At 39.3% G+C, this 19,470-nt stretch overlaps 1 protein-coding gene across 8 annotated transcripts in view; it reads right to left on the bottom strand.

Annotated features, from left to right (window-relative positions):
- The window catches only part of PCNT (pericentrin), a 74,202-nt gene that overhangs the window by 35,381 nt on the left and 19,351 nt on the right, over window positions 1-19,470 (bottom strand). For 5 of the 8 annotated variants that reach the window (XM_039554661.1, XM_039554654.1, XM_039554655.1 and 2 more), the window contains exons 14-29: window positions 19,123-19,234; window positions 18,102-18,134; window positions 16,199-16,463; window positions 15,898-15,985; window positions 15,137-15,353; window positions 14,007-14,245; window positions 12,581-13,047; window positions 10,813-11,389; window positions 9,940-10,173; window positions 8,810-8,974; window positions 7,011-7,157; window positions 5,734-5,885; window positions 4,696-4,910; window positions 4,022-4,248; window positions 2,593-2,755; window positions 1,970-2,113 (exon numbers count right to left, since the gene is read on the bottom strand). In XM_039554661.1, the coding sequence (XP_039410595.1) occupies window positions 1,970-2,113; window positions 2,593-2,755; window positions 4,022-4,248; window positions 4,696-4,910; window positions 5,734-5,885; window positions 7,011-7,157; window positions 8,810-8,974; window positions 9,940-10,173; window positions 10,813-11,389; window positions 12,581-13,047; window positions 14,007-14,245; window positions 15,137-15,353; window positions 15,898-15,985; window positions 16,199-16,463; window positions 18,102-18,134; window positions 19,123-19,234 (3,445 nt within the window). The remainder of the gene's footprint in view (window positions 1-1,969; window positions 2,114-2,592; window positions 2,756-4,021; window positions 4,249-4,695; window positions 4,911-5,733; window positions 5,886-7,010; window positions 7,158-8,809; window positions 8,975-9,939; window positions 10,174-10,812; window positions 11,390-12,580; window positions 13,048-14,006; window positions 14,246-15,136; window positions 15,354-15,897; window positions 15,986-16,198; window positions 16,464-18,101; window positions 18,135-19,122; window positions 19,235-19,470) is intronic. The other 3 variants (XM_039554660.1, XM_039554662.1, XM_039554656.1) reach the window with 2 other exon arrangements.

The following is a 19,470-nucleotide window of genomic DNA, read 5'->3' as shown; positions in this document are numbered from 1 at the left end:
TTTTTTTTAAGCACATGTTCCCCAAGTGTATAAATAGAATTTCAAGCAACACACCAATAGATCATCAGCTCACAGATTTGTTTCTTTGTAGAGACAAACCTGCTATTTTTTTTATTAATGCTACTTCACATCATGCAATTCCCCTTCGGAAAGGCGCCAGCACATTCCCGCCCACTCCCAAGATCATTAGCAAATACCAAGCTCCATTCCAAAAGAGTTTTAATCAGCAAGGCCATTCTACTCACATTAGTACTCCACATGAAAAACGGGAGGAGACGTCAGCTTTTCAAGGAATAAGCCCATGTCAATCAACTCCAAACAATAGGATTTATATTTATCATGTTTTCCACATACTACAAACAATTCCAAACCTGAGGAAGAGTACTACAGATGGCTGGGGTGGGGGAAAGGGGATGGATTTCAGGACTCGGCCCCTGCAGCAAAAGCAACTGTTCAAGTTCTAAGGAGCTGCTGGCAAGAGCTGGGGTGCAGCTCCCGGGAGAATGTCAATCCCAAAATACACCATAACCAACTCGGTCCTACATTCCCTCTCATTCAGAGGGCAGCAGCAAATTTCAGGACAGTGAGGTGGCTACCAAAAATAGGTTAAATTAAAAATAGTGTTTGAGGGAGATATGAATGGACAGAAGGAATAAAGATACAGTAATGGGCAAGAAAGCTCAGTGCAACTTTTTAACTCTAACAGGAATTTACCTGTGTAACTTTTTATTCACCTGACTGATTTGGTTTACTCAGCTCACACTCTCTGGGGAAAAGAAAAAGTCCAGAAACAAGAGACAGTGAATATGCAAGAATCCATGAATATATGTGTGTGTATAAATAAAATTAATCTAAAAAAACAATAGGAAAATTATATTTTGAGTAGACCACAAAACAATCATGGCAACTATGAATTTATCAGATCTAAACGTTAGCCACTCAGGAGTTAAGTATGCAGACTTCTGGAGGAAAAAAAAATTCCTCTTTCAATTTGGCATCCACAAATTTGACTTCAGTACTAGACTTTCAAAATCAGTGTATTACTATGGATCCTTCTTGCTTATTTCTGATTTCCTTTTTTATTCCATTACTAGCCTTCCCTACCATTCTGCTTTCCTTTTTTCTGACCTACCAATCCATTCAGTTACATTTCTCTCATCTCCCTTAGACGTCCTTCAGTTCTTGTTGTACTTTTTTTAATTCACTGTTTTATGTCACCTCACCCTTCTTTAACTTAATTTACTCATTTTGACAGCCCACTTTGTATCACTAGAAGCTCACAGCCAGCTTGCAATGCACTCCATCCCCTCAAAAAAAATTAAGCTGGCAAATACAAAGACAGTGGCACAGTATACTTTAAGCCTAATGGCAGCAAAACATCTTTTTCCCTCCAAATACTCATAATTGAATTGAATATTCCTAATTTTGCATCACAGAAGTCGTAACCTTTTTTCTGGCCAACATACTTATAAACCCAGTAACCTGTTGGGCCTAATTATGAAGTACTATTCCTCATTGTTAAAATTAAAAGTTATCAATTTGTTCACTCTGTTACAGCAACACAGCAAGAAAAAAAATCCACAAACAAGGTCATTACAAACCTGAACCTTCTTTTTGTGCTACATTAGCAACAGGTGTTCCTAGAAATCAAAACACAGACACACGTACAAGACAAGAATAGGGCATTGTGATCCATTCCATCTTCTAAATCGCTAAGAATTTGTATCGAATACAGATAGTGCCTACCTTTAGGCATTTCATCTTTATTGTGACACAAAGCTCCTGATGACCATGATCCATGTCTGCAGAGCTTTCTGCTTTTACAGGAAGACCCTCTCACCTGTGTACCAGTCTGAGCTGCTCACTAGGTCATCAAGCCAAACTCTGATCCATGATAGAAAGACATTGCAATGTGCCTTGACTGAAGACAACTTTGTTTTGCACTAGGAGTGCTATAGTCTCTTCTCACCAAGAATTGCTTCCTCCTGGGTTAGCTCCTGGAAGCGTTCCCGCATGTTCTCCAGCTCCACAACAAGACGCCGCTCAGATTCCTCTTTCAGGCTCAAGGCCTCTTCTAACACAGCTTTTTCTGCAACATAGCCTTCAATAATGCCTAGAAGCCAAGTCAGAATGCAAATAAAGCCATAGAAAAACTAATCTGTTGGGAAAAAACAGCTTGAAAACACGAGTAAACAATTTCTGCTAAACAATAGAAGGTGACATAAAATGGAAGTAGTAAAAGATGATTCATGTTTATACTGTAGCTAGGCTTTTGAAGTATCTTAAGGAATAAAATGTACTAGTTAATGTATTCTAAGATTATCAAGATTTTATGAGGCTGACACATCAAAAAGTGTCTCTAAATCTGTAGAATTCAAATGGGGATCATTAAGCTTTGATGGCCTGGAATGAGCTTACAACACATCCTCTGCCAATGACTGAGGTTTGAAGAAACAGAATCTTCAGAAAGTAAGAATAATTGTTAGATTTAGAGCCCAAGAAATCCAGGATACAGAAAGCACATCATAGATACTGGATGGAACAAGCTCTGAGTAAATGACACTTCAATCTCACTCAGTTTCCTTTTCTTACCCTCTGCCTTATGAAGCTCTAGTGCCAGCTGGTTCTTGGCCTCACTCTCCTCACTGAGGCACTCCATCAGCTCCTGGTGCTGACTCACCACCTGGGCCGTCTCCCGATTGCAGCGGCTGAATTCTTCCTCAAACTGCGCATGGTTTTCATGCATCTTCTCCAGCTACAAGTGAATAATTTCCCCAGCATCAGACCTCAGATGTACATGCAATGTAATAATACTGCAGACATCTCAACAAACATCTTCTCAATTATTTAGTAACATTTATGCACTAAGGTCCAAGTTTTGAAGTTTCATTTTAGTACTAAGCTGGCTTTGCCCAAAACCTCTGGACACTTTGGTGAATCCCTGTACTTGCATACCAGTATTTTTGCCACAAGTCTTGCTTAGGAACGTAAGTTTCTTCACTGTGCATAAAAAGCAATACCTCCCTACCGGCTAAACTGCTTAACTCAACACTTTCTGAGCCACTTGAAATTCAAAGCCTCCTTACACTTAAATTCTTCAAGAGATTCAGTCATGTCTAATAGACAGCGAAGTCCATGCATCATCAGGTTTCCAAGGTACACCACCAGTAAGCAAAGTATGCTGGATCACAGCTGATGAGGGTCACCTAGAACCCAGACCTGCTATAGCTTGGCAAGTGCTTTAACCACAAGTTAGGTATGTCTTAGTAGAACCATCATCAGTACCTAAAAGTAAATACTTATGCATCTCATTCTAGGAGGGATTTTTGAAGATAGCGAATATATATTTCACACAGACACATATCTCTGGGTTTCACAAAATAACTGATGAGTAGATAAATTTCAGACATGTTTTTCCCCTTCAATTCTCTCTTCAATTAGGGACTTCCTTACTCAACAAACGAATTGTTGTCACACTAAATTCAATCCTCAGATGTATACAGTGTTCATATATCCACCCCAGATTCACAGTCTAGACACTGCAAAACTCAGTATGGAAATACTCAAGTTCTTCTATGATATTAAGCGCATCTCCTTTTGTCACAATTAAAGCAGTATATAAATACAAGGATGTTTGTTTCTGCTATCTACATATTGCCCAAGCATTCTGACATTGGGCTGAGTTTTCCTGAACCCGTTTATCAGTGTTGAAAAAGCATCAATGTGAAGTGTGATAAAACCCCCTCAAAAAAACTCCTGGTCTCCTAAAGTTACCAAATGATTTTAAAATCCTAGTTTAAATCTACTTAAGTTGACCAATTTATTGCCTTCCCACAGGATCTGTTAAAAGGTTAAATACACAGACTAAAAACTGATTTCACATTTTCAGTGTTATACACAAAATCATGGAACGGTTTGGGTTGAAAGGGACCTTTAAAGACCAACTAGTTCCAAACCCCTGCCATGAGCAGGGACACCTTCCACTAGACTAGGTTGATCTGTACAAATTAAAAAGCTTTACTTGTTTAGTTGACTCTGTAACCAGTTCCAGAAGTCTCTCCACTGCAGTGCGCAAACGATGACAAATCTTCAGTATCGTTTCTTCACTTTCATACGCCAATTCAGGCTTTGCAAAAACACTTTCACATAAGTATTGGCTCAACTCAGACACCTCATCAGTCACTGGAGACAGCTGGTTGTCTTCTGTGAGAGTTTCATCAAGCAGCTCCTCTACTGAAAACAAGGAAGCTGTTGAAAAACACAGAAAAGTGACAGCTAGCCACAAAACTGGTCACACAGATAACCGACATCAGACAGTGATACGGTCCTGGACATATACTACAAGGTGAAAACTTGGACACATCAACAACTTGATGTGGAAATCAAGAGGGCTTCTCACAAGGTTTGGGAATCTTGTGCTAGACATCAAGACCTGGAACTCTGCATTCACCAAGTCCATCTTTCCTGCCCTGTAACATATCCAGGCTTTTCTAACAACATTTTAGTAGTTGCACTATTAAAAGAATTAAACTGAGAGAACACTGGTAGACACTATCTTAAGTGTGAAGCAACTTTGAAAGACACAAACATTGCAAAAAGAGATACTCTCTGACCTTCACCCATACAGAAGGAAATGAAAAGGCAGTTTTCAAGAATATGAATTGACTACATCCAGGTTTGCTGATTTGTACTCACCTTTTTCTAGGTGATGGTTTTCTTTGGCTTTAAAATACTGCATTAATCCAATTTCTTCCATAATACTCTGAGTTTCTTTAGAATCTCCAGAAGCCAGACTGTCATCAAGGCAAAGACCAATCTTGTTACAGATAAGGTCCTCAATAGCTATTGTGGCCTTCACCACCTCCATAAGCAGTTTCAAAACATGCTGATAAGATTCATGCAGTTTTTCCCTAGAACAAAAGCATATTGAACACTTGAAAAATTGCATGCACTTGGTTTGAAAGACACTTTGAACCTACTGAAAACCTGACAGTCTAAAATGGGTATCTGCCATGGTTGGGCAGTTATCAGTGAAGATCATTCAGATGACTCACAAAACCCACGTTGTTTTTAAAGAGCTGGCACAGCAAAGCACCTTTGTCCTCTCCACAGGTAGATCACACTACAGTCACAAGCATCTCAGCCTTCCGTACCTGTGGAAGCACCAGCAAGGAAGATATGTCTACTACTACAGTATCAGTGACACCAAAATAACTAGAGGTGTTCTGGCAGACCTGACAACAAAAGCCCTATTTCTATTTAGGAAAATATTTTAGGTTTAAGATTAACACTAAGCCAGTTTCCTAAAGACGAGAAGGAATTCTAGAAGCTTATTCAGCATGACAGTTTCTCTAGTCCATGCATCCCCATGACATGTCAAACGAATTCACTCTAACTGAAAGCCTCTTGGTCACAGAACCTCTCGCAATTTTTCAGCTTTTTCCAAGATTAAAGACAGTGGAAACCCCAAAACACCAAAGTCTTCATCAGACTGAAAGAAAAAGAGCAGGGAAAAAAACCAACTTGCTTTTCATGTCAGAACAGCTTGATAATTTAAAAAACCTCAAAATAATTTGCAAATAAAAGCAGTATCATCAGCCCACACTATTATTTTGAGCTGGCTTAGTTTTGCCTAGTTATTGATTTCTTTATGAGAAGTGAGAAAACAAGCAAACAAAAAAACCTCAAAAAAACCCCAAGCACTAAGCATTATATAAGCAAAGATGAACAAACCTTTCTTCCTTGGACTGCTCAATATCAGACCTCAACAAGGCTACCAAATTCCCTCCTTCTTGGTGTTCTCTGTCCCGTCGCTGAAGGAGTGTCTCCAATTCAGAGTTGGTCTCCTCTATTTCATGCTTTACAGAGGCCACTTTCTTTTCCAGCTATGGAAATACAGTGACAACACAACAAAGTCAACAATTTTGCCTAAACTTTGCTTTATAAACTCTACCTGAAAACCGGTTTCTGGAAAAATTACTTATCTCCTCATATTTATTTGTTCAGATGATACCTATACCTCATTAAAATATATGATTACATATAGATAAAAATATATATTTCTATGTATATACCTACCCCTAGCTCCAGATTTTGCTGCCAAACAAATTACTGCCATTTTGTTAGAAACTCTGTCTCATAAGTAAGCTAGAAAATAAGTCTGTCCTGGGTTGCAGTGTATTCTATTACCATCCTCATGAGCTGTTGAAATCAGGTGGGGCAGTGTTTCCTTGCCTCCTCCCCCCAGACTATCTTTCTGTTAATGGCCCATCATTGTCCTGCCACATGACTCAGAGAGAACTCCCTCCGGACTATCTTCTGTTAATGAGCCTAATCAACACTTGGCCTCATGATTCATTACCCCATTGTGAGATGCTCCACCCAGAAGGAGGAACCAAGCATTCCATCCTGGATATAATCTGAGATTCTGAACACCAGAGACAGACATTTCCACTGGATTTCCAGAGGACAGGAGCTACATAGCCACCACTGGACCTTCTGAGGAAGAGCAGACCCTCTTTCTACAGGATCACCGCTTCAGAGGACTGCAGCCACCATTCTACCAGACTGCTACCACCACCTTGACTAACAGGGTGCCAGGTTGTATCCTGATGCTGTCAGTTTAACCCAGTGTTATCTGCCTTTATTTTCTTTTTTCCCCTCCTTTTATTTCCCTATTAAATTGTTATTCTGACTTGGTGTCTCACACTAGTTTGTTTTCAAACTAGTACAAAGTCAAAATATCTATTTGGGAGAAAACTGCAAGGAAAGAAAAGCATTCTTCTTCCATGCCAATTTTCTCAACCCTCATCAAGTCCTACAAGAAGAGCTGGAAACAGTAATGCACTCCCAGTCAGGAAATTCTTAGTGTTGCTCTGTTTCCCCATGTCTAATATGCCAAGAATTATACTTGCAGTCCCTTTATATACACATTGATACAGAGAGCCCTGTGCTAAAATACTACCCCAAATGCACATTTAAAATCTAGGTTGAAAGTATTTTCTCCATACCTGGATAATTATTGCTGCCTTTTCCTGCAGCTGGGCTGATAACATTTCTTGTTCCTTTTGGTGAGCAGCCTGTACCTTCTCCCTCTCCTGAATCAACATCTGCTCCTTGTCATGTAGTGATACCTTTTTCTCAGCTTCAAATTCATCCTGCATAAACCACATATTCTTGGATTTACTGAGATAAGAAAAAAAAAAAAAGTCCAAACCGCCACCATTCTCCCAAAAAACCTCAAACATCCCCCAGATTTTTTCTGTATTCTTTAGACATACACACTTTACCTCTCAGAATAGTAAGCAGTAACTTACACATCAACACCTCCAAACAACAAAATCATGTTGAAACTGTGATCAAAATCAAAAATAGTGCGGCCAGCAGAACCAGGACAGTGACTGTCCCTCTGTATTCAGCACTAATGAGGCACAATTTTATCTATGAACACCAATACATTCCAAGATGATGGCCACCTATTCTTTACACAGGCAAGTCAAAAAAACAGTTTTTCCCCAGAGCAAGAAATAAGACTTCAGAGCAGAAGACCTGCAGTCACCTGAGCTGATCATTTGCAGAAGACTGACCCAGTCTTTGTCCCATGCTCTAGCAGTTAGGAAGATAAAAATGACAACTGTCCTTGACCTAGAACATGACATTTGTGGACAAAAATCTCTGAAGCAGCCTGCTTATTCTTCTCAGAAGCACTTAGAGAGTATGTCAGAGCACAGACAGCAATTCTGAATACCTCAAATCTGCTAGGGCAGGCAGAGAGAAGAAACCAAGGGAACAGGTTGGCATGAAGACAACTGCAAAATCAGCACAGGGGGGTGGGAAGGAAAAGGCTTGTAAAAACCTGTATCAGCCCACAATACAGCTCAGTCTCACACTGCAAAGAGATCCAAGCCCGTCTCTTCTGGGACAAAACACCAGTCATCAAGTTCACAAGGCAAAAAAACCCAACTGAATCCATAGACAGTTGTACCAGCAGGAGAATTAGCCCTGGCAAAATTTCAACAAATAGTGAAGTTTCTGGTGTCTCAAGTGCTAATTAAGGCAGCATAAGAGAAAAAAAACCAGGGATCATTTCTGGAGTTTCTGCACAACACTCAGACCAGTCCCAGCTTCTGTGGCCTTAAGGCTGGGGTTCAGCCAAGGACAGCAGTTGCCAAAAATACCTGCAGCAGCTTTTCAGGATACACTTCTCCCCTTTGTTTCAAAAGACAGCTGAACCAGCGAGAGAGAGGTCAAATAGTCATCAGGACTATACAGAGGGTCAGAGGCAGGAAACATCTCGAAAACACTTATCATGGTGTTTATCATGGTGAATCAATGAAAGCAGAGATTAAGAACAACAGTAACAGCAAAATATCTCAGATAGAGTTCACACACTCCGTAAAAGCTTAGATAACACTGAATTTGTTTTTGCCACATACACACAGTATGTGCAGTAGACATGGGATGATAGGCCAAGGGTGCAGTCTCTGTAGACACCACGAAGAAAAAGTCTCCAATGACAAACTGAACATGTACACAAGGAATGCTGATCAGAGCATGTTCCACTGATTGTTTTGGTTTTGGCTGAAGGACACTTCATTTCCAGTTCAGGACTTTAAGACAACCCTATGGTAAAGACAACTGCTCACAGAACACTGCTTTATTTCCAATGCTGTTTTTCTCGTTCTAACATTGTGAAGCATGGGAGAGATCTCACTCAGACCGCCATTTTAGAGGCTGAAGAACAAAAATCTTATACCAATTGCTTTTTTTCAGCGAAACACACTCCCAGTGCATTTTCACCAGAGCCTACCTTCAGCTGTGCAATCTGCTGTTCCAGTAGCACCTCTGACTGACACTTCAACAGCTCAATCTCCTCCTGGAACTGAAGCTGCTGCTTCAATTTTACCTCCTCAAATTGAGCCAGAAGAGCTGTTCTCACAGATTCTACTTCAGAAGCTGATGCAGAAGCATACAGCTGCAGGCAAGGAAGGAATATCAAATATTTTAGCCACAGTGTTAGAATTAAGGAAAAACTGAAACCAAACCAAACCCATCAGGCTCAATCAAATTCTTAAGAGTACATTTGCAATCCTCAAGGTCATACAGTGCTTCTGTCCATCATCATGCTGAGTATAGAAAAAAGCAGGTTGATAAAAATAGATAAGAAGCAACCAGGCATTACGTATCAAGTATCTCCTGTATTCATGAGGCCATCAGGTCAGACTAACAAAGTATTCCCGGCTTATTCTTTGCAACAGACACTTCCCTAAAAAAATTCAAAGAAATAAGGAGGAAAGAGGGGGAGAGAAACACAGGGAGAACATATTTTTTTAAAGATGTGATTTCCCTTGTTCAAATGGGAGCAAACATCACACATCTCTATTTAATGCAATTATCCTGAGATACAACAGAAAGGTTTGAGAGATTTTTGTTCATTTAGGGTTTTTTTCCCTACTACTCTCTCTGAGAAGAGTCACTGTAGTCATCAGAATAGACACAAATCCTGTTTCTAGGATGATGCATTTGAAGACTGGATAACCATTAGAACCTCCCAGGAAACTAATGAAACTTCCTCCCCAGGCAATCTATTCTTCTAAAAGTGATTTAAGAGTTATTTGGAACATCACCCAATTTTCAATTTAGTAAGTGAAAAAGCAAAAGTTAGTAATATTTTAACTTAACGTGTTCTGTGGTTATAACTGGATAAAGCTTTTGGATAAAGCTTCATTTGTGACTTCTCCTACTATACAAATGTAATATATAACACTCGCGGCTGCTTGCATCCACAGAAGTCAGATTGTATCTTCTTATTATTGGCACTGTTAAAAAAATTCAAAAAGCATCTAGATATACAGCCTTATTTCTAAGCTTAATAAAACTGAATTTACTTTATGATAAAACATGGATTGTTTTGGGTTTAGGTATTAGCAGTACTCTGACCTCTTGCTCATGTTCATGCTGTACTTTTAGTTTTCCCAGTTCTTCTTCCAACTCCCTGGAGTACTCTTCTTTATGTTTCCTAATTTCTTTCTCATGAAGATCCTGAAGCTCTTGGAGTGCTTTCCTGTGCTTTTCCTCCATCTGCAACACTTCCTCACGTAAGAGATCCAGAGCCAGACGTTTTTCTTCTTCCAGCAACTGCCTTTGATTTTGAAGAGCTGTGTTCAGATCATCCTGTATAAGCATTAATTAAAAAAAGGGGATGGAATAAAAAGTAACTACAAATATCTTTGCAACCCATTTGTCAAGCACATGTTCTGCTGTATCAAAGCTTTTTAAGTAAGCAGGAACAATATTGTTTCACGAAGGATGAGCATACATACATCCATATACATACACTCTATAGCATTTAAATGGGTTTCCTTTTCTTATCCAGTAAAAGTTTTGTAAATCCTTACTTATTCAGAAGGATCTTTAGATTTCTAGAGATGTGGCTTAACCTCTAGAATTGCATTTACTTTGTTCTAATCACTTTCTGAAGAACTGCACAATAGCTCTACTAGGGAGAGAAGATCTGAGCCCCAAAATGGAGACCCTCCAACCTTAATTATGTTAAAAGATATACCTCATTTGTACCTTTTCCACACATGATATAGAAAACTCACAAGACTAAGCATTTGGGGCAGGAAGAAACAGATGGATTTAATTTTCAGCTGCAGTTTCATATTTCAGCTCATAATAAGGCCACACACAATGTGTCAGTGCTGGCACAAAGAGGTGGTAAAAATATCCCCTGAGAACAAGGGGAAAGGTGATCCCACACTATGTGCCATGAAATCTCACCTCCTATGCCAGGTTTTCTTTCTGACTCACCTTATGAGCTTCTTCTGCTTCAAGAGCCATGCTTTTAAGCTTTTCCATATGAATAGTAGCTAGCTCAATTTTCAAACTATTTCGGGAAAGCTGAAGCTCTTCAGCATGCTTTAATTTCAGCATCTCAATCTCCTGAAGCAGTTGTGCCTGATGCACTTTATCCCGCTCTTGGAGCTGCTCCCTGTGCTGCAGCTGTAGCTTCTCCAGAGCCTGACTGTGTTCATCTCTTATAGTCTGAATTTCAGATAGGTAGGAAGACTCCAAGGAATCCAGATTTGATAAGTGTTTAACCTCCAGCTCATCGATTTGGGCTTGATGCTTTGTCTTTAGTTCAGCAACACAACTTTCAAGCTGAATCTGCTGTTTACTTTCCAGTGTAGCTTTAAGTGTCTCAATTTCAGCTTGGTGTTTTGCCTGAAAATCAGCTGTCAGAGACAAAATCTGCTGCTTATGCTTCTCCTGTAACTGCTGACTTTGGAGTTCCAGCTCATCCACATGTTTATTTTTCAGCTCTTGGAGAAGAATCTCTTGCTCAGTTGTGAATGTCTGAGTCATAGCTTTGTGCTCCTCCATAAACCTATATTATTTCCAAGAACATTAAGAGACTACTGTCAAAAAAAGTCACTGTTTTTTAAATAATTGAACTAATAAATAAAAATCAAAGGAAAATAAATAGACCTCAGCCTCCACAAGTTTTACTTGATGCTTCAAATACAGAATTGAATTCAAAGCAAGCCACAATGATGATTTCATAGCCACATAATTAAAGGTTTCTGCAATGTCACTTGGGAGTATCTGGTTATTGCTAGAGAGACTGGCACCCCTATTAACTTACAAATACAGAGCAACATGTTTGAGAAATACTGCCATGACAGTATCTCATGGTACATACATTGTTACATCTCAAACGTGTTGTCTGCAAATAAATGAACTGTCATGAGAAACGCCTCTAAAAACATCTGTTAAAGACAGACATAAAACCACTGTGGAAGTCTATGTGGGATACCTGGGGGCTCTTCCAAACTCATCTCTCTGGGTTCTGCTTAAAGCTTGATGCAGAAGATCTGAAGTCCTGCCACTTACTGCAATCAGTAACTACAGTATTTTGCATGCAGACACCAATAACCAAAAACCAGTTATCTAAAAGTTAAGTTGCTGCTTTCAGTGTTTTCTTACAGTCATTACTTCTCCAGTCTTGTTCTGTGAACATATTTTTGGGGAGGGAAGAAGGGATAAATTTGAAGCAATGCATGCAAATACCAACATGTGGTTTACTTTCCTTAATTCACTTGAAACAACAGATGTAGGAAGGGGAAGAAAAACAGCAGTTCCAGGCATCTAACCAGAACTAAAGAATACCAAAGGTGGCCCCATCAACCTCAGCATTCAATGGTTAGCACAAACTCCATTTACCAGGAAAAGCTTGTTTACATTCATTCAAATTGTTTAAAAATATTTAGAGAATTTTTCCACTTGTATATCCTGTCACACTTCTCTTTAAAGTATATGATTTTCAGCTGTGTTGTACTCTCAGCATGCAAAACTCGACTACACTTCATTTTATTTGCTAGACTAGATGAAATGCCTTTACATGAAGCAAAATCCTACAGCAGATCCTAATAGACAGCACAGCTGTTCCTTGGGACAGCAAGCTTTACATATATAAGTTAGATAATGCCATCAAGTGACTTCCCTACACTATCACTCATTCAGTTTAAAACAAGAAAAAGCAACTCTAACAATGAGTGAACTCCTCAGGGAAACTGACTTGTTTTGTGCTTCCAGGAGCTTCAGTGCACATTCTTCCTGCAGGCAGAGTGTGGCCTTTTCCATTTCTTTTGCCATGAGGGCTTTGGCTGCCTTCAGGTCAGCTTCGTATTGCTGCTGAGCTTTCTGCACGGCCTGGGCACCTGCAAGGCTGTCCTCCAGCTGCTGCAAGCTGTTTTGCTGCTCCTTCACCAGCTTCTCCAGCTCTAGAATTTTGGCAGCTTGGTGATCTTGAAGTTGAATCATTTCAGCTTCACGGAGTTCAAACTCTTTTTGTAAGTTTTGCTTCTCAGATTCTGCTCTGGTTTGCAGTTCTATGTGCAATAGTGATAACTTCTCTTCTGCTAGCATTCTCTGGGCCTCACTTTCACATTGCCATTTCTTCTCTTTTTCTTTGTACATATTCTCTATTTTCTGGACTTCTTCTCTTAGTTCATTTTTGTGATCCTCAGCAATTTTATATTTTACCTGTGAAGACAATTATTTAAAAGAAAAAGGAATAAACCACTAAAACCAAACTGAAGTGCATGAAGTGAACGCTCTCAGGCATTTAAGATCTTGGAAAGATTAAATCCTTGAAGTAACCCTTCCTAATGAAAGTAAGGCTAAAATGACAATTTATAAACTGACACACATTAAATTCAATGCGTTATTAAGAATTAATTAGGGTTATGAAATTAAGAAAAAAATAAGGCAAAATTCTAGAATTAATATGGTACTCTATGTTGGTTTCTCTTGAGGCCACCTATCTTCTTTTCAGGAGCTCAACTTATACAGCTATGGGCAGCTTAGGTGTTTATACTGGGCATGAATAAAAATCCCTTTTAAACTTCTCCTTCTATGTTCCAGTAGCATTTTATATGTAGTGTCCAAGTTCACGACAAGGGCAGTGGCCTTGGACATAGCATGAAAGCCACATAAAAAGCACGTAGCAGAAGCCAAAGCAGCAAATGATTGCTCAGTGACAGAAGGCCAAAAAAAGACTGTCTCTGGCTTTCTCCATCAGTTTCTAAGCTTGGAAAAGGATACACATATCCATGGCTCTTTAAAAAGGGAGGAAAGGAGGACTTGATAAATAAGAGCTTCACCCATCTAATTCTCACACGCATTCAAATATGCAACAATTTAAGCAATGAATTAACAGCCAATCTAAGTTTATCCTCAGATGGAACAGCTGATTTAACATGTAAGAGTGACGGTAGCAGGTATGATTCTCTCAACTCTTAAGACTTTGAGGTACAAGAGTTACACCAAAGCAGAAGTGTATTCCAACATTTGTGTCTATCCAGGCAAATCCATTTAAAGCTTTAGCTACTATCCCAAACCAGGGACTTTTAAAGGCAAGTGCTGCCTCTCCCTCCCTTGGCCTTCCCACCAGATTGGAACTTGCCCAACTCTACACAAAACAGTTCTGTAGTACAAATTACCTTTTCCATTTCTTCTTTCAGATGCTTTTCATTCTGGTCAGAAACACCTTTTTGTTTTATAATCTCTTCCTTTAAGTGCCTTATTTCCTCTGAGAGCTCTGCAATATGCTGTTTCTCAGAGCTGGAGAGAGAGAGCTTGGCTTTGTGCTCTTCCTCCAGCACAGACACTTGCTCAGCCACCTCCACCTCAACCTGACGTGCTGCATCTTGAGCACTCTGGAGACGCAGTTTGGTGATTTCTGGAAAGAAGAAAAAATAAAAGAAAAATCCAAGCCAGACAATAAAACGACACACTGAAATTTATTTTATTTTAACGGCTCCTATTAATGCACAGAAATAAAGCTGAATGTTGTCAGCTGTGCAATTTATCAGTAGCCATGCTAACTACAAGACAAGGAGAACCCCTTAGCTGGATGATTTTATATTCTGTTCCATTTTATTACCACCTTGGGAATCTACCAGTATCAACACACACAATAATCATAAAACCTATGGCAAGACCTCCCTCCTGATCTGCAACAGCCAGAGGAGCAGACTTTCTTTCTGGGCAATGTATTATCAGATTTATGGAAGTTTAATCTCCTCTTTTGTACATACTATTTACACAAGGCATTTCCCCAAAAGTCAGATGGGACAAATCTCTAAACATTATAATTTAAGCTGTTTTGATATTCTGTCTAGTAGTAAAAATAAATAATTGAAGATAAGAAATATAAGTGCAAATTAAAAAAGCTCTACTAATCCTTTTAACCAACATACAGTGGAATATAATTATAACCATGCGTGTTAAATTAACTAACTAAGTTACCTACTGTTAGTCCAAATGTTTGTATGACAGTGCCCTTCTAGGCATCAAAAATGGAAACCTGATCAACTCCTTTTAGCAAATGCTCCACAGTTCTGGTAGTTTTTACTAGAGAATAAACAACTTCAGGTCACCACATCTTTGGAACTGCATCTCAACACACCCGTAAGTGCTTGATGAAAGGGATTAGCATCTGTTAAATGTTCCCCATAGTTTAGGGTAAATGAATAAGTTGAAAACTTCTTCAGATAAACCTGTTTAAAGAAAAATATAAGCCACACAAGCAGCTTAATTTTTTCCTTCCCAGTATGTCAGACCATCCTACCTTTAGAATGTTCTTCTGAAAGTTGGGCACGGAGCTGCTTGAGTTCTAAACAATGCTTTCTTTTCATGGCCTCAGTTTCTGTTGCATATTTGTCTGACAGATCCATCTTTATTTTCATCAGGTCCTCTTTATACTGAAGTGCAAGGGAGGATCTCAAGGAATCCAGTTCTTGCCTGTGTTGTTCTGTAAGCTGTGGCTGCAAACAGGCAAGTTCTTCCTACAGAAATAATGGGTTAGGAAGAGATCTTTAGCTTCTAAGAAACCATTATGAGAATCTTTCAATGAGACAAAGGAAAATTCCTTTTCCAAACTCTTAGTCAACTTGAAACAAGTTGAGCAAAGATGTTGAGATCTTCAGTTACAGCAAGGTGCATGAAAATAGGGGCATAAATGAAAGAAGGGCCACAAGAGCATCTTGGCTTGAAGAGAACAAGGACAAGGACAATTACTACCAGAACTACAGAAAAGAGAAACACCATGAATTCTGCACCTGTGTAGAAGAACTGCTAAGCTCCTTACTCAGCACAAGATAACCCAAACAGCACATAAAATTACAGAGCACCGTTTCAGCTGTTCTGCTCTACAGCCTCTCTGAGGCTGAGAGCTATTTAAAGTCGGTAATTTACAACATTCTTGTCAAAAATAATTAAACCCTACTAAACATCTGAAATTAATTTACACTTTGTAAGAGCTAGGAATCGACTTCAGTTTTCATACAGGTCATGTAAAGAACAGTAGAACTTTTATATCAAAAATCCTACCTGTTGTTGTTCGAGCTGTTGATTTAGCTGACCAAGTGCAACACTTCTCTCTTTCTCAGCAGTCTCTTCAAAACCTGTGACAGAAGAACTGAGAAAAGGGTTTTAAAGTTTAAGACTGTGATACGTCATGAATTAAGTTAAATGAACTTGATGATTTATGACGTAGTACTGAAAGTAGGCAAAGAACAACTGTAACAACTGCTCAGTCCTAATAGGTTTCATGCTAACATCATCATTTATGTTAAAGAAAAAGAAAATGGAAGCATGCTGTCATAAAATGAAAGGAAAAAGAAAAGATCACCTGATGTCCCCTGCTTGATCTTGACTCATTTCCAACTCTGACAGTGAATAGTTCTTCAGTTCTCGAAGTCTCTGATGCAACAAACTCAATTCTTCTTTGTAGTTTTCTTCAGCAACAATTAACTTGTTTTCAAAATAAAGTCTTAGTTGTTCCAATTCAGCTTCATGCTCCCTGTTTCTCTGCTGACGCTGCTGTTCAAACTCCTGTTTTAAACACTCTATTTCTTTTACCTGTGATGCTCGAGCCAGGAGCTGCTCTTTTAGCTCTGGAACAGAGGCAAAACCAACACAAGCACTAAGAATACATATGTTTAGGCTAAGTCATTCCGTGAAGATTAGATTTAGTTGCCCCAAATGTCAGTGGTTTAGGAATGGCATTCCCCCATTAATACTTCCATTAAAAACACCACAGGCCACTCCCTTCTCAATGGGAGTCACAAAAGGCAGAGATCACAGGTTGAGGTAAGAACCATTTACTGGAAATAGCAATGAGATAAGAAAAATGAACTTCTGAAAGACAAAAATTCCTTCCTCTGAAGACATTCTCAGTTACACTGCATTCAGAGAAACCATCCCCATGCTATGAATCAAAATCACCAACACACTGTTAACTCTCCTCATTTGCTTGCAGTCCAGCACAAGGCTGGTAACATGCAGAGTCCTGCACTATTGCTTAATCTTCACACCTGCTTGCTGTTGTAGCACCCAGAAGCAATAAATTATTCAAGAACATTTAATTTGCTCCAGGTAAAACCATCCAAACAAAACCAGCTTGAGTGTAAACTGTGCAGAAAACGAAAAATCACAGGAAAGAAAATAAAATCAATTCTGGATTACTTTAATGATGGTTTGCTACCCATTGTGTGCTCAGAGGCTGAACTGACTGGATTAAAAGAATCAACCAATAAAACAGGAATGCAGTAGAAAGCAGCTACCAAGGCAAGTTCAGCAAGCTGCCCTCCTTCCAGAGAGTGAGAACAATGGCCAGCATTGCAGCCTTTTCATTAGCCCTCTGAGAGCTTTCTTCCCCACCCTCTGTATTAAAGCAGCAGTAACGTTTTGGAAAGTTAAAAGGTAGGAAAAAAATCTCAAGAAAGGTAAGTTTTCCCAAAAGCCCAACTTTCCAAACAATTCAAGTTAGTCAAGTCCCCACAGAATCAACTGAGAGGGAACTACGTTTAAAGAAGAAGGAATTCGGAGAAGTTCCTTGAAAAGAAACTACTTGCCTGGAGAAAAGCAGTTGCTTACGTTACACAAGAGAAACTTAAGAAACGATGGAAACAGAGGATGCCATCCAGGAGCAACACAACTGATTGTTACAATGTGTTTTTGTGTAGAAAACCAGAAAACACACTTGTGGCTTAAAAAAATTCTCACAATGAACATGCAAACAGAACAAGTAAGAGAAGAAGTGTTCAAGGCCAGGTTGGATGGGACTTGGATATTGGAAGGTGTCCCTACCCATGACAGGGGGTTGGAATGAGATGATCTTTAAGGTCCCTTCCAACCCAAAGCACTCCATGATTTCATGATTCTCTAAAGTAAGTCCATGGCTCAAGTTTGCTTCCAAAGGGAAAAGCTGCCAGGCACGGGCACCAGAGGAACCAAGTGACAAGAAGGGACAAGTAACAGCATCAGTGCAATATGCAAGGCAAGGCCAAACTGACAAGGGTAGGTTTTGCCTAACCACCAAAGTCTACCGGCACAAAATTAATGCAAAAAAGTGTTTAATTGTTTTGAACTGGCAGGTCATTCTTACACCGGAGCAGCAATCCCATCATCCAGCTGCCATGATTTGAATCCTACCATCAACCCAAATGCATGGTCAAATCATCACTCAAATGAAGAACAGCAGAGTAAAACAAAACACCTTTAAGATCTCACACACCAAAAGAGATCCTCACCTAGACCATGGGCCTGCATTCTGGTCTCACCATCTTCAAGAAAGAAGAAACAGAAAGGGTTTCAAAGAATGGGAATGTGAGTGATTAGAAACATGGAAAGACATGTGAGATGTTAAAGATTAGGGCTACAGAGAAGAATTCCAGCAAATACTATGAAGTCCTATGTGCTATAATTCTGTAATATCACAACAAAAAGATTAAATATTCAAGGTAAAGTCTGCCTAGATAGAAAACATTACTTATATATTGTATGACCAAACCAAACCAATTCTCACAAAACCCTAATATACTTCAAAAGCTACCTACAGTTATGTTATTCAGAAAATCTGAAATAGTATTTGAAGTATGTTACATGTGCCTCCTGTTCTAACTACCCCAGCTGAAGTCAAGAACCTCATGTTACAGTCTCAACACAAGGACAACACTGGCAGAGTCATGGTCTCTACGGGCTTTTTTTCCCAGAAGCTCCTTAATGTGTTGTACATGTCCGTGCACACACATCTAAGACATGTTATATTTTATTTCAAAAGTGTATGCCATCTCCAACCACTACACTGCAAAACTGGGTGTTTTATTTAATATACCTGGGTCTTGAAACAGAAATACAAATAGGAGCATTTTGTTGCACTGACCAGCATTTTCTCCAGTTTTTAATTACATTATTATAATTACATTATACATATAATATATTATAATTACATTATACTTAATTTGACATTTCAATAAAAAACCCTTGGTTTTCACTGATGACTTTTATAGTGTGCAGGAAGGCAGTGGGAAGGGAAAGGAAAAGCACAGGAGTAAGCTTTTCCCCACGGTCATACCATGCTTTTTGACACTGCAGGACCTGTCATCTGACACTGACTCACCTCCATCTAGAAAGAGATCATTGAGCTACAACCCACTGACACTGTGGCATCCCTGTGTGTTTCTGGTACATAGCTAAAGTATTTTGTGTCGATAATGTGTACTTCTGTATGAAGAAGAGGCAAAAATTAAAGTGTGTCAGTTTTGAACATACCACTTAGCTCTTGTCGATTTGCTCGGGTACTGTCAAGCTGAGACCAAAGCTGCCTGATTTCTTCTTGTGACTGAGCCTTGAGCTGTTCATGCTTGACCTGAAGTTGGTCCAGCTACAAAAAACGTGTTAAAAACAAACAAAAAAACCCCCACCACAACTTGTTAAACAATTTTGTTCTCAGGGCTTATTTTACATGCAAGAAAGACTTCTGTCAGAAATAGGTGGAAACAGTGACACCACCACTCTCAGCTCCTGACAGTACCAGAGATACTGAGTAGCAGCATTTCTTAACTATTACACCTACTCCTCTGAGACAGAAGAATTAGTTCCTGATGCCACAATTATCCT

Source organism: Corvus cornix, chromosome 7 (genome assembly GCF_000738735.6).
Source record: "Corvus cornix cornix isolate S_Up_H32 chromosome 7, ASM73873v5, whole genome shotgun sequence".
Lineage (NCBI taxonomy): Eukaryota > Metazoa > Chordata > Aves > Passeriformes > Corvidae > Corvus > Corvus cornix.
The sequence above is the reverse complement of the archived record's forward strand: the minus strand, read 5'-3'. Positions and strand labels throughout refer to the sequence as shown.